This window comes from Phyllostomus hastatus, unplaced genomic scaffold (assembly GCF_019186645.2).
Source record: "Phyllostomus hastatus isolate PE091 unplaced genomic scaffold, TTU_PhHast_1.1 phas_scaffold_21, whole genome shotgun sequence".
Classification (NCBI taxonomy): domain Eukaryota; kingdom Metazoa; phylum Chordata; class Mammalia; order Chiroptera; family Phyllostomidae; genus Phyllostomus; species Phyllostomus hastatus.
In genome coordinates this window covers 39,543,811-39,557,480 of record NW_025334017.1, presented here as the reverse complement: position 1 = coordinate 39,557,480, position 13,670 = coordinate 39,543,811, and the positions used below count along the sequence as shown (strand labels likewise).

The 13,670-nt window shown below is 47.9% G+C and overlaps 1 protein-coding gene across 3 annotated transcripts in view; it reads left to right on the top strand.

Annotated features, from left to right (window-relative positions):
* Nucleotides 1–13,121, top strand: part of WASHC5 (WASH complex subunit 5) — a 51,708-nt gene extending 38,587 nt beyond the window's left edge. For all 3 annotated transcript variants that reach the window (XM_045861288.1, XM_045861287.1, XM_045861289.1), the window contains 6 exons: nucleotides 2,546–2,649; nucleotides 3,967–4,096; nucleotides 5,434–5,530; nucleotides 6,585–6,738; nucleotides 9,708–9,795; nucleotides 12,716–13,121. In XM_045861288.1, coding sequence (XP_045717244.1) covers nucleotides 2,546–2,649; nucleotides 3,967–4,096; nucleotides 5,434–5,530; nucleotides 6,585–6,738; nucleotides 9,708–9,795; nucleotides 12,716–12,772 — 630 coding nt within the window. In that variant the 3' untranslated portion in view covers nucleotides 12,773–13,121. The remainder of the gene's footprint in view (nucleotides 1–2,545; nucleotides 2,650–3,966; nucleotides 4,097–5,433; nucleotides 5,531–6,584; nucleotides 6,739–9,707; nucleotides 9,796–12,715) is intronic.
* Nucleotides 13,122–13,670: the final 549 nt, after the last annotated feature.

The following is a 13,670-nucleotide window of genomic DNA, read 5'->3' as shown; positions in this document are numbered from 1 at the left end:
AATTCATGAAAGCTACCTTCTCTTGTTCCTAGTGACAGGAGTTAACCACTGAAGACAGGACTCGTTGTCTCGGCCGAATTCACAGTTTATTTCCCATAATTTCAGTGAGTTGTTTATGGGTTGTGTGTTCACGAGTGTGTTTAGTTTGGAAACTGAGAATAGGTAACACGAGGAGCCTTGGGCCCTGCCAGGCGTCCCATTACGTAGGTCTGATGGCCCTTCACCGAGTGATTGTCAGGCGTTGAGAGTTGTGAGGCCAGGCTTCTCGTTGCTGGGAAGCCTTCAGGGCGGAGTGAAGAGTGCCCTGAGGTTGGAGGGCCTGAGTCCCCCTGGGCAGGTGGCCGAGGGAGGTGACAGGGGTTCTTGGACGAGGCCTGGAAGTCTTCCGCTTGGTTGCCAGGTGGTTTGAAGCCGGTGGGTGTTCCAGACCACTGTTCTTTTTCATTGTAGCCAAGGATTGTATCTAAGTCAGTGATCCTTAATAAGGCCCCCAAGGACAAACTTGTCATTTGGGAAAAAATCAGTGTCGTTCAGTAGTGAACGTGGCCCCTAACCACATGCTGAACACTGCAATGTGTTCACTTGCAATGTGGCTTGGAGAGAGGGGGAGCCAGGAACCGAACCTTTAATGGTATTTCATTTTAATCAGTTTAAATAAACAACCACATGTAGCTAGTGGCTGCTGTATTTAGAGTGCAACTCGAGAGAAATCATGAAGAAAGTGATCACCTGAGTTTCTCTAAGTAGTCAGACAACAGGGTAGATGGCTCCCAGGCCCCATGGCCGCATAGAGTGAGCACCAGAAAGAGGAAGTGTTGGTCACCAACATTCAGTGTGCCCTAAGTAAGCACAAGTTGTGTTACACTGACTTGATTTCTGTTTCCAGATGTAGATTGCTGCTTTTAAGGGAATCCTGACACACAGTGTCTAGAATTAAGCAAAGAATTACATGGACCAGATGCAAGGTTGGAGGCACATTTTTGAGTAGCCTGAGAGAACCCACAATGTTCTTGGCCTTGCTCTATTCTGATTTTTAAATAATGATATTTTTGTATTAACAAAAAGTTTCTTATTTAGAAATAGCATTTTTTTACGTTGACTTTTATTTTCACATAAGTAGAATGATACTCTAGTAAGAATAGTGGTCAAAAGTAATACATTTGAGGTCATATAACACTTTGTTTACAAGTACCATTTATATAAATAATAACTTTCCTTTGTTCATAGAGGTCTCTCTCCCCCTCTCTTTAATGCTCACCTGAGAACATGCTTATTGATTTTGAGGGGAAGGAGGGGAAGGGAGGGAGAGAAATGTCAGTCAGCTGCCTCTCATACGTGCACCAGCCAGGGACCAAATCCGCAACCCAGGTATGTGCCCTGACCGGGGATCACACCTGCACCCTTCTGGTTTACTGGATAATGCTCCAGCCAACTGAGCCACACCGGACGGGGCAACCAAGCCAGCCTGTGTTCCTTAATCTCCCTTTGTTCCCAGCAAGGCGGAGGAAACGTGTTCACTCCCACCTTACTGTGGCCGGCATCGCAAAACGGCCTGCTTTCCTGTCCCTCCTCTTCCCACCGCTGGTCTTCTAGGGGTACCTCTTCTAGAGGTACCCCTAGAAAATAAAAGATTCACTGGCACAGAAAGTTAGAGCGTACTGCTGTCTCTATGATGCGGACACGTTTATGGGAGCAAGCTGACACCTGTCTCAAAGCACAGTCCCGAACAGCTTGCTGCCACCTGTCGTAGACGTCTTAGGTACCGCTTATGCTCATCGCTGCGTGGGAACCAGTGACTGGTCAGCCACGTTAGCATAACTCTCTGTCACAGATCTGTTCTTCTAAGTGTCTGGTGGTTGTATTGTGTTACAACTGGCTCCCACGATCCTTTGTGTGCTACTTTGTGCACACAAAAAAAGTCATTCTGAGGCCCTGTGATGTGCTTCACTGGATTCCAGAAGGGGTTCGAGGTGCACAGACAAGGACAAGGACCCTGGGTTAGGGGTTCGCACTGTTAGGGGGGCCTCCTTGGTACGTTTTATGTGGGTTATTTTTTTAACCCAGATTATTCCATGGTCTTTATCCCTGAGTGATATGGAAGACTTCTGTCCACCACATCTTAGAGTATCAGAGGGAAGTGGCACCCTTAAGTCTTGAAAAAGTCCGGTTTAGGACCAGTAAAGGAGGTAGGGCTGGCTGCGCCTGGTAGCTACTAATCTTGGAGTATTTATTCCAAAAGATCAAAACTAGAGCTCCGAAACAGACACCTTTAATAAATACATAAAGCACCGACCATTAATGAGCCTCTGTGGAATATTAGACATCAGGGGTTTTTAAGGTCGATGTTCCTTGAACGACCCTTCCCTGGTGCCCCGTGCGGGTGAGGTGGCGCTCAGCCACGGAGCCCGGGCAGGCGGTCCTTCGGTGTCCCCGCAGGACGGTGCGTCGATGCTCCGCCGAGAAAGGGGCATCTTGGCGTGCGCCTCCTTCCCTCACTGCGCAGCGCTGACCCGTTCTACCTGTTCCTTCTCTTGCTTGTTCCCAGGTCGGGCAGATGCAGATTCTGAGAAAACAGATTGCCAATGAATTAAATTATTCTTGTCGATTTGACTCCAAGCATCTGGCAGCTGCCCTGGAGAATCTCAATAAGTAAGTGCCGGCGTCTGAAAGAGCCAGCTGTGGGCCGGCGTTGTGCATTCTCAGCTAGCACCCCAGATCCTTCCGCACCTGCTCCTTTGGGGGCTCGTTGGGTCGAGGCTCTCTGGATTCATGGGCTTCCTTCCCATGGATAACCAAATCTGTGTTTCCTCAGTATTGTCCCTTGGTGTGTGAGGGGGTGTGGGTGCGCGGGTGTCTTTTTTCTTTTTTTGATGGATTCATTCATTCAACCAACACACATTGATCACTTAATACGCACCAGACACTGTGCTAGGTACTTGCACAGACTGAGAAAGCAGTTACAGTTGACCTTGAACAACATGGGTTTGCACTGTGTGGGTCCACTGAGACACCCATTTTTTTTTCAATAAATACTGTACATGTTCTTTTCTTTTTTTTTTTTTAATATTTTATTTATTTATTTTTTAGAGAGGGAAGGGAGGGAGGGAGAGAGAGAGAGAGGAGAGAGAGAGAGAGAAACATCGATGTGCAGTTGCTGGGGGTTATGGCCTGCAACCCAGGAATGTACCCTGGCTGGGAATCGAACCTGGGACACTTTGGTTCCCAGCCCGCGCTCAATCCACTGAGCTACGCCAGCCAGGGATGTTCTTTTCTTTCTCTTAGGATTTTCTTAACACTTTCTTTTCTCTTGCTTTAAGAATAACGTATATAATACATATGAAACATGTGTTAATCAACTGTGTATGTTATTGGTAAGGCTTCTGGTTAACGGTAGGCCATTAGTATTTAAGTTTTGGGGGACCAAGAGTTACACATGGATTTTCCATTGCTCAGGACGGTGACCCTAAGTCCCATGTTGTTTGAGGGTCCACTGTGTGACCAGAGTCCACACTTGACTTCCCACTGGACTGAGTCACTGATCGTCCTGTGGGCGCCTGGGAGTGTGTTCATTACTGCTAGGAGTGGCTCTGGGCACACATCCCGGGGTGCAGTCACATCCTCCGCCTCCCCAGCAACGCGCTCTCGTTCCTAGCCTTCTACTGCTTCTTGGTCACTGAATCGGAGCTTTTGACAAAGTAGGTATTGAAAACAGTTCACTCGATTCATAACACCTGAGTGGCCAGAGCATTTGATCCGGGTTGACTCCAGAAGGTAAAGTCATCTGAGGTTAAGTTTTTCACACATACCCGATCACAGGCGTGGCAATTGAGAACTGGAAGGCCAAGCCCTCATTTTCCGGATGAGGAAACCGAGGCCCCAGAAGATTACATCATGGTCCATATCAACTGTCGTATAAATTCAGTTCATCTCTAACACTTACCACCGTTCTGTTCTTCTTCCACCTAGGGCCCTCCTCGCAGACATCGAAGCCCACTACCAGGACCCTTCCCTCCCCTACCCCAAAGAAGACAACACGCTCTTATACGAAATCACAGCCTACCTGGAGGCAGCCGGCATTCACAACCCACTGAATAAGGTTGATGATTAAAATTGAAATATCTGATGGTTTGGTGGGAAAGCGTGTGGTCCAAAAAGGTGATTTGGCCCCGGTAGCCGATCCCTGCGCTGAAATACTGGGAGAACCTGGGTTCCGATCCCAGAGCCTCCGTTCACGCAAGTCCCCGCCCTTCTGAGCTCCGCTTCCCCTGGTAAAAGGAGGAAGTGATCACGCCTTCCCCACCTGACTCTGGCTGGGGACATCCAATGATACAGTGTTTGTCCAGCTCCTTAAAAAGCAAGACATGCTTTGTCTGTAAGAGATTAGTTTTACGTTTTTCTGGGGTTTGACACTTGAATTGCACCTGAGTGGTGGCTTTTATTCTCCCTGCCTGAAGATGTTTCCCTTCAGGGATGACAGTAAGCACAATTGTAACCCAGAGCTACAGACTCTTCCCTGCAATTCCGGTCTCCAAAATCCTCTGAGAATGGAAGTTTTTTCACAAGTTGGTATCAGACCTCATTTGGTGGCAAAGCCTGTCCCTGTGAATGTTTGTGTTTTGGTGACTTTGATTATAGGATGTTAACCTAGACCCTGCATTACCTTCATAAAGTCTGTAACATGTGTCACCGACCATGGGTGTTCTCACTGAGTCTCACAGGGACTCTGTGAAGTGTGCCCTTGCTGGGGAGGAGCCTGGGCTCTGGGGTGCATCCCTTCCCGGACTCCTCACCGGCTAGGGCAGAGCTGGGCAGTCTGGGCAGAGCCCTGCTCCCGGCCAGGACGCCACCCTGTGCCCAGGCTGCAGGGGAGGAGGGAGGTGGCCAGGTATGATGCCCTGGTTACTTTCTGCCAGGCGAACTGGAGGGGGACTGCTCTGTGACCTTGCCCAGGGGAGAGCACGTGACAAAGGAGACATCTCACTTTCTCCTTACGCACTGCCCCTTGCTGCCACATGGAAATTCCCTCTATTCTGCCACCTTCTCTCTCTCCTCCCTCCCTCCCTCCGCCCTTCCCTCCAGCTTCGCCTTGGCAACTGCATTTGCCTTCTGCCCCACTCTTGCGCCTCCCCCTTTCCCCTCCCTTTGTTAGTGACATTCAGAGGATTGTGGGGAGCAGCGGAAGTCACTGCTAATCCCTCAGCAAAACACATTCCTTTCCCAGAAGGGCTAATTGTTACATAGTAGTTATGTTTGTGGGGACGGGGTCCAGTGGTGTTAAATAAAACTGAAGGCAGCAAGTTAGTGGAACCATCCTAGTTTTAGGTAGTCTGAAAAGCAAGTTGAAATTGGATGGAAGCTTTTCATTTGTTAATGCGTTCTGCGGTATTGTGCGATGTGGAAAAAACATCCATTCTCTCACCTTTCTCTTTCCAGATCTACATAACAACCAAGCGCTTACCCTATTTCCCAATCATCAACTTCCTGTTTTTGATCTCGCAATTGCCAAAACTTCAGTACAACAAAAACCTAGGTATGGTATGACGTTTATTCTTTGCAATAAGTAACAATATCAATGGATTACTAACGAAACAGCTCTTTGTACAGAATGCTATGTCCCATGACATGCTAGCATGTCCCATGCTATGTCCAATTTTCTTAAGTAAATACATGTTTATAAAATCCATGTCTTGGAGTCCCTGAAATGTAAAGCCCCTTGCCTGAGATGGGGACGGTGGATTTAGTATCAGCCAACGGTAGTCCGCCATAATTTCCAGTGGTTAATTATTGACCTTGTAAAATGTGTGGGACCTTGGCCTCCCTCCTTTCTTTGCTGTTCAGGCAGCTGATTATGGTGTGGAAGGAAGTTCTTTCGGTTCATGTCTTGTTCTTCCAGCAGGGGTCACGTGCCCACTGTGTGTCTGGAGCTGCAGTGTGAAGACTCACAGTGCAGTTGGGAGAGTCGTAGAGGGAAACCTCGTGCTTTAAGACATGTAAAAGCTGACGGCAGGGTCTCTGGCCCTGGACAGAAATCCTCAGGGAGAAACCCAGCCTGGTGCCCAGCGCACTGCACAGATTTCTGCCTTCCGCTGTCTCTACTTCTGCAGATTCTTGCCTTGTGTAACACTGAACATTGAGTTTAAAAATGCTTGTGAAACATTTTGTCCAGCACTTTAGTTGTTTTCGTTTAAGACAGTAGAGTAGTTCTGGGTATCTTGAATGTCACGCCGCCATTAATAGAAGTCACTTACAGGTATTTTTACTCTCATTTACATTTTTTATATCTTTACATTTTGTCTACAGTCGCACGCCTTAGTTATATATTCCAAAGGACAGAGTGGTGGTAGTTATAAAGAGAGTAATCGTTTTATTGTGTCGAATCCCTGAGACCGCTGGAAGAAGCCCGCCCCCATCCCGGGCCTACTTCTAGGCGCAGCCCAGAGTTGTTTTTCCTTCCGGGTCACCACGTGCCGGCCACGGTGGGGCCGCGGACACGCTGACCCGCAGGAGCGTTCGCCCTGAACGGGCGCCGCCAAAGCGAAGCGCCGGGCCTGGCGGCGTGACCGGTGGCCCGTGTTGCCTTGCAGGGATGGTCTGCCGAAAACCTGCCGACCCCGTGGACTGGCCGCCGCTCGTCCTGGGACTGCTCACCCTGCTGAAGCAGTTTCACTCCCGGTACACGGAGCAGTTCCTGGCGCTGATCGGCCAGTTTATCCGCTCCACAGTGGAGCAGTGTACCAGGTAGGCGGGGCCGGCCGGGAGCCCGTGGAATCGGGGTTACGGGAGGGGCTGCCAGCGCTGCTGCACGCTGAATTCCCCTCTTTGTCCTGGTAGCGATGGGGATTGGCTGCCCTCCCTGCTCTGTAAAGCAGGTCAGGGCACATCTCCTTGTTGGAGGAATTCAAGGTGGGCCCCGCCCATGGTGTCCCTGCCTGGAGAGCCTCCAGGTGCACTTAGTCATTCTGCAAGAACGAATGAGTCATGACCGTGATTAGTTTGGGGAAGAAAGTGCAGGCCCCTCCTCTGCCTGCGGGGGTGCTGTGCTCAGACCTGGGGGAGCCTGGGCTGGGCTGGGGTGGGGGGGCCTCAAGCCACAGCCAGGCAGCAGCTCTCACCCCATCAGTGGGAGGCAGGGGTGCGTCTCCCCCAGACCCTGGACACAGCCCAGCTCCTGCTGTGCCATGAAACAGAAACCACACTGAAGTTCCTACTTAATACCAGGCTTGTACGCCTTTTGTTCTTGCCCTGGACCCAACTAATGTGGCTTTTCTGAGATAGAAAACTTAATTGCATGAGATGTCGGGTCCTGAGCCTCATCTTTTACCCTGACAGGTCAGCCTGACTAACTAAAGTCTCTGCCACGTTACACATTCCAAATCCAGGAGAAAACACCTGGTCACTTTGTCAATGTAACAAAAACTGTGAGTCTGCTCTTCTAGGCCTTGGCTGGTAGGGTGCGACTTAGGGGCCAATTTGTTCACCCGCCACCAAGGGCCTGGATCAGCTCTCAGGTGAGCCTGGCAGGGTAGTCACCCAGCCTCTGCTGGGTCACACCCATCGGTGAGGCCCCGGTGACCACCCAGGGCGACCCAGTACACGGGTGGAGACGTCCTCCCCATCGGAAAGCCCCTGATCACAGTAAACGGGGAGTGTCGTCCCGCTGCTCTGGAAATGGCCTTCGTTGGGCTTCCTTCTGCCTTTGCGATTAGACAGAGTGAGTGCGGCCCCCTCCTCCGCAGCGTCTCCTCCAGGCGGTCACGTCCCCTGCTGCCTTAGGCCTTCTCTTTCTCTGGGCGAGCCCCTCCACCTGCCCTGACGCGCAGTGGGTCACTCGCCACACCGGTGGCCACCTCTGGGCTTCTGGTCTGCTGCTGGCCATCTTGACGTGTCCTCCCAGACTTGTACCCAGATTCCAAATGCTGCCCCCCTTAGAGGGGAGGGTCTTTACACTGTCGAGCGCAGTGCACCTACAATGGCAACACTGGGTGCTTTACATCCATTGTGTGCTGTGGCTCGTTGTGACTTTATGTCCTTTTTAAATCCTGGCATCTTTTTCCCACAAGCCTCAGTCAGACCAGATCTTCCCCATCTCAGTCACTGGTTAGAACACAAGCACTGGGTGTGTTTCTAGGACATATGGTCATATGGTCAGTCTTGCTTCAAAGGGCCAATTTTTTAACAATTGAAAAAGAGAAGGGAGTTGGAAGGAAGGGGAAGTCTCAATAATGAAATCGTAACAATCGCCTTAGGGAGCAGAGGCCACAGACTGGCTGCAGGCGGTGGGAGAGTGGTTTTTTCCGGTCACCTCCACACTGGCCATGCCCAGGCACGGTGCGCCATCCGAGGAGTTGGCGAACTCCTGTTCGCTAGTGACCGCGAACCCAGCCCAGTGTGTTCCTGGCAGCCTTGAGCGAGGTCATCGGGATACCGGAGTCGGGCTGCAGCTCAGGGTTTCTGACTTGGCTGCATGGAGTGACGTAGGAACCTGAGATGTGTGGAGACGCCGTCCTTCCCTGGTCCCGGGCAGAGCAAGTATAAACAGAGCCCTGGCCACACCCTGAAAGATCGAGGGCAATGGGAATTTGCCAGGGGCAATCATCTTAAACGTTCTTTTTTAAATATTTTTTAAAATTTTTATGTATTGATTTTTTAAGACGAGGAAGGAGCAGGGAGAGAGATGTCGATTTGTTCTTCCACTTATTTATGCTTTCATTATTTGATTCTGGTATGTGCCCTGATCGGGGATCGAACACCGGCCCATCAGGACGACACTCTGACTAACGGAGCTGCTCAGCCAGGCCTTAAGCATTCTTTTCAAAAGCAAAAAAAAAAAAAAAAATCATCAGAGAAGTACATTAGTAATCCAGGACCATAAAATTCTTTGTGATTTAGAAAACGCCAATCTGTACGTAAATTAGAACTTAGTTTCCCCCTGAAAACTCATTTCAATGTGAGAATGCAAGCACCACGAGAAGAGTGCCGTGCACTCACTTCGCTGCATCCTCAGCTCCAGAGAGTGCTGGTGATACAGTGGTACGAACGAGTACATGAGTAGGATCCATACAGAAAACTGTAAGATGGTGTATCTGTTTGACACCCTCAAATACACAGTAATGGTCCAGGCACAATCCCTGATACTGGAGACAGAACGACAAGGACATGACCCACACCCTAAAAAAACCAGCACGCAAGCAACTGAAAAGTTCAGAGGGCTGGTGGACAACAACACTACTTGGTATACTGAGAGCAAAGAAAAAGCCACCTGCCTGCAGGAGCCAGGGAGGACGTCACAGAGGAGGAAGTGCCCAAGTGGGGGCTGGAAAGATATGTCTAGAAGTTTACTTTCAAAGAAGCCTGCAGAGCAAGTGTAGCTGCAGAGTCTGGAGGGCGTGGGAAACTACGACCCGTCCAGGGACCTGCCGGCCTTCGAACCGTGAGGTGCTGAGGGGGTACAGACAGATGAGGCCAGACACACGGCCGGGGCCGCATTGAGAAGGTCCACGCAACCACAGAGAAGTTACCATCTGCGTTCTGCTCTGAAGGCAGGTGAGCAGGATAACGGCTTGATAAGAGTGGAGAGGATGTTCTGCGGATTTGTTTCTCCTTTGACTTCACTCAGTAGTCTGTCGTCGATTCAGTGTTTCAGTGTGTTGGCTCAGGGTCTCCCACGTGCAGAGCAGTGAATTGATCCTGACTGTTCTCCATTACAGCCAGAAGGTACCTGAAATGCCTGCAGATGTTGTGGGTGCCCTTCTGTTCCTGGAGGACTATGTTCGGTACACAAAGCTACCCAGGAGGGTAAGTGACAAGTAAAGATTAACGCTTTGTGTCCTTTCGTGAAAAGATGGTGTTAGGAGGGGCCCTGGACTCACTGGGAGCAGGGCCCCGCAGCTCACTCCCGGGGGATGCCGTGCCCTCGCCACTGCTCTACCCACGGCTCTAAATCCCCCCCCTCTCCGCCACGTCAAGTGCTTTTCAAGAAGACAGAGTTTAAGACAGCTTCCCTCCCCTTCTCGGTCTACCCTGCCCTCCTTCAGTCAGCAACTCAGCCAGTTCAGGGGTGAGGCGCGCGGTCTGGGAGACAATTCCGCCGTCAGTGGCTGGTATAGAGAAATAACCAAGTGCAGTGTGTTCTTCCCTCTCCAGAGTAACCTGATTAAGTTCACGCCGTGGCTAAAATGATATACAACCGCTCTTTCTAGAAATGACACGCTGCCTTTAACCTTTTGAGAAATTTTTTCGTCTTCTTTACTAGTAATTCCATTTGGGTGGATTTTAACTCAAGGTGGGGAGCTTGGTATTAAAATATGAAAGACTTTCAATGGATGCTGAAAAGCCATTCTGATTTTTAAAAATTAGTAGGTTAAGAATCAAAGATCCTTTTTTATAACAAATGCCAAAAATGTTTTAAAAGTAACTGGCCGTGCCATACTGAGTCATGAGACAAGTGGCATCCTCACTGAAGGCAGGGCTGGAACTGCGGCCCAGGTGCAAGACAATATAATAAATGCAACAGACACGTGCACGGTGGGAAGAAGACACATTTCTCTACTGAGGATCTAACTGTCTGCCTTGAATATGCACCAGTCATGTGAAAAGCAATTAAGAGTTCAGAAAAGCTGATTATATCAATAATGAAGTAAATCCAATCCTATAACCAGTTCAAAAATATAATGCAAAAAAGCTACTATTCACAGAATTTACAAAGAAATAATATAGCCAAGAACAACTTCTTGAAGGAATATGAAAGAACAACTTAAAAAGAAAGCTATAAAATTTTAAAATATAAAGTTTTGAAGTACATGTAGAATTCTGAATGAGGAGACTCCAATATTACAGAGGTATCAATTCTTTCTAGTTTATAGATTTACTTGCAATTATAACTAAAATCCCAGATACTGTTTTTAACTTAGGGAAAAAAATTTTTAGAAATTTCATAGGACTTGAGCTAAAATAAGATTTGGAAAAAAAACTAAAACATACTGTACCAAATATTAAAATATATTGTAAGACTATAAAAATCAAAATAGCGTGGTACTGGTATAAAATAGATGGATCGGTAGACTAGAATGTGTAGCCTAGAAACAAATCCTAGCACATGCAATTACAGGTAAGGACAAGTAGCACCTCAAACTAGGGGAGGGGTATTTTAGTCAGTAGTACTGAGAAAGTGAGTTTATTATGTGATTGAAACATAGCAAGTCTCTTCACAATTACACGTTTCAAAATAAATAACAGATAGAGTTAATTTGAAAAATAAAAAAAAATAAATTAGCAGATATTTGGCTAAAATTAATGTATCAGCTCTTTTAACTTCCCATGTAAAACACCAAGGGAGAAAACCATAAAGAAAAAGATTTAGAGATTTGACCTCTTATAAATGCTAAATGTAATTCAACAATTCTGTCAAATGTCTCTTCATTTAAAAATTGGAAAAAGTATTAACAGAAGACCAGTTTCCTTGACTTACAGTGTGCTCTTCACACCAATAAGGAAAACCAACCCAATCCCAATAGGAAAAGAGCAAAGGATATTAACAGGCAGTTTTTAGGAAAAGAAATATAAATGGCCAATAGACATTTGTAAAGATGCTCAATCTGACCTCTATTCAAGGTCAAAATCAAAATATCAGTAAGATTACTGTTTCCACCAAACAAATTGGTAGAAGGTCAAATGTTGGGTCGCTAGTGCTTGGGAGGTTGGAGAAGTAGTGCTGCTCAGTCCGGTCAGTGGGAGTGTAATCTGGCATATGTATCCCTGGGGAAGGGAAATTTGGCTTTATCTACCTAAAAAAAAAAGGTTCCGTAATTTACTTCCCTGATCCCAGCAATACCACCACTAGGCACATGCACCTCGGCTCACCATGGTGTGTGTGCAAGGATGTTCATAACGTAGGATTTAGCAGAGGTAAAGGACACAAGATTAGTCCCTAATTGTGTGTGTGTGTGTAGCCTGGAAGAATTCAATATGAAATAATTGGTTTTTTCTAAGGGATTGAGATTAGAGTCTTTAAAAGAATGTATTTTATTTATTTATTTTAAGAGGAGGGGGAGGGAGGGAGAGAAATATTGATCACTTGCCCCTCACACAGCCCCTACTGGGGACCTGGCCACAACCCAGGCTTGTGCCCTGACTGCAGGCTGGCACGCAATCCACTGAGCCACACCAGCCAAGAATATTTGTTTTTATACTCCTTCTGCATTTGCTAAATTTCCTCTAGTTAGCAGGTGATAATCAGATAAAAAACATCATTGCTTTTAAAAAGTACCCATTTCTAGCACTTGGCGGGTACCTAGCTCTGTATTCCATCCATTCTACTCCTCAGGGCTTCCTGTCCGAACAGCCAGGGGGATCGGTGCCTTTGTGGGCCTTCCTCCTCTGGCTTGGTCACTTGCCAGAGGTCCAGTTCTTCCTAGAGATGTCACCTCTCAGTACATCCTAAGCAGAGTGCCTTTAGGAGCACAGATTTGGAGGCAGGGGGGAGCTGGGCAGCCATCATGAGATGTCAGCCATGCCGAGAAGTTAGACACCAGGACAGAGGACGCCAGGTTCAGAGGCAGTGGTCCCATGGAGCAGCCCCCTGAGTCCAGTGCTGAATCAGGGCAGGCTGTGGTTCGCCCTGCTCTGAAGGGCACCTTCATCCAGGTTCCACACGAGGAGTTTGGATTGGTTCTGAATGATAACCCCATGAATAATTTAACTCCTTTTATTCTTTTAGGTTGCTGAAGCACATGTGCCTAATTTCATTTTTGATGAATTCAGAACAGTCCTGTAACTTTTTCTTCTTCTACTTCTGTGATGTAAGGAATGTCCCTAAATTTTTCCACTAACTAAAATGAATTCAGAGGCTGAAACTCAACTGCTCATGTAACGGCATGTTTTCCCTTTATTGTGGGAAACATCAGACTCTCTGAGTAAGATGGCTCTCGTGGAACTAGAACATAGAATATTGTTTGAACCGTGGTATTATATGCAATTTCTATCATGTGGAAGCAGAACACACTTTCGTACTGCCTCTTGCAAATGCTGAATGTAATGAAGTATAAATCCATTTAGTTTTATGTTCTAAATAACTATTTGTGCAACTCCAGATTTTCAGTAAAATAGTATTGTCAGCACCCAAAGTTGCCTTTCTGCTTATTCAGAAGTTATATATTCACTGTGCAAAACACCTTGTCTGGAAGGTAAGAGATGAATCTGGTGGGAGGGCTGGCAGGCACATGGTGATAGTCAGACTGGCCGCAAATACAGTGAAATGCAGTGGCCGCGGACCATGGGAGTTTCTTGGTGTCTGAGGCTCACTGTCCTCCTCTAGTGCCAGACCCCTCAGGGGCTCACAGCATCCCTTCAGTGGGACTGACCAAAGCTGCTCCTTCCGCCCCCTCCTCCTCAGCAACCCCTGAGCCTCCCCTCCCCTCAGCTCCCACACCACACTAGCCAGCCTTAAGCCCTTTTCATCTTGGTAACAGGTTAACCATTAGCTTTTAACTTCCTGCCCTCCACCCCCACGAATCCTAAATCACTTCTATATGAAATTGCCCTGAAAAGGTCACTGCCATCCTATTGTGGCAACAGGAAAAGAGCAATAGGGATGTTTTAGCCCTGTGCTCCTCCAGAGAGGAGAGGAACAAGATGTGTGGGGGGGGAGAACGTGCTTAAAAGTCATTTAGCAA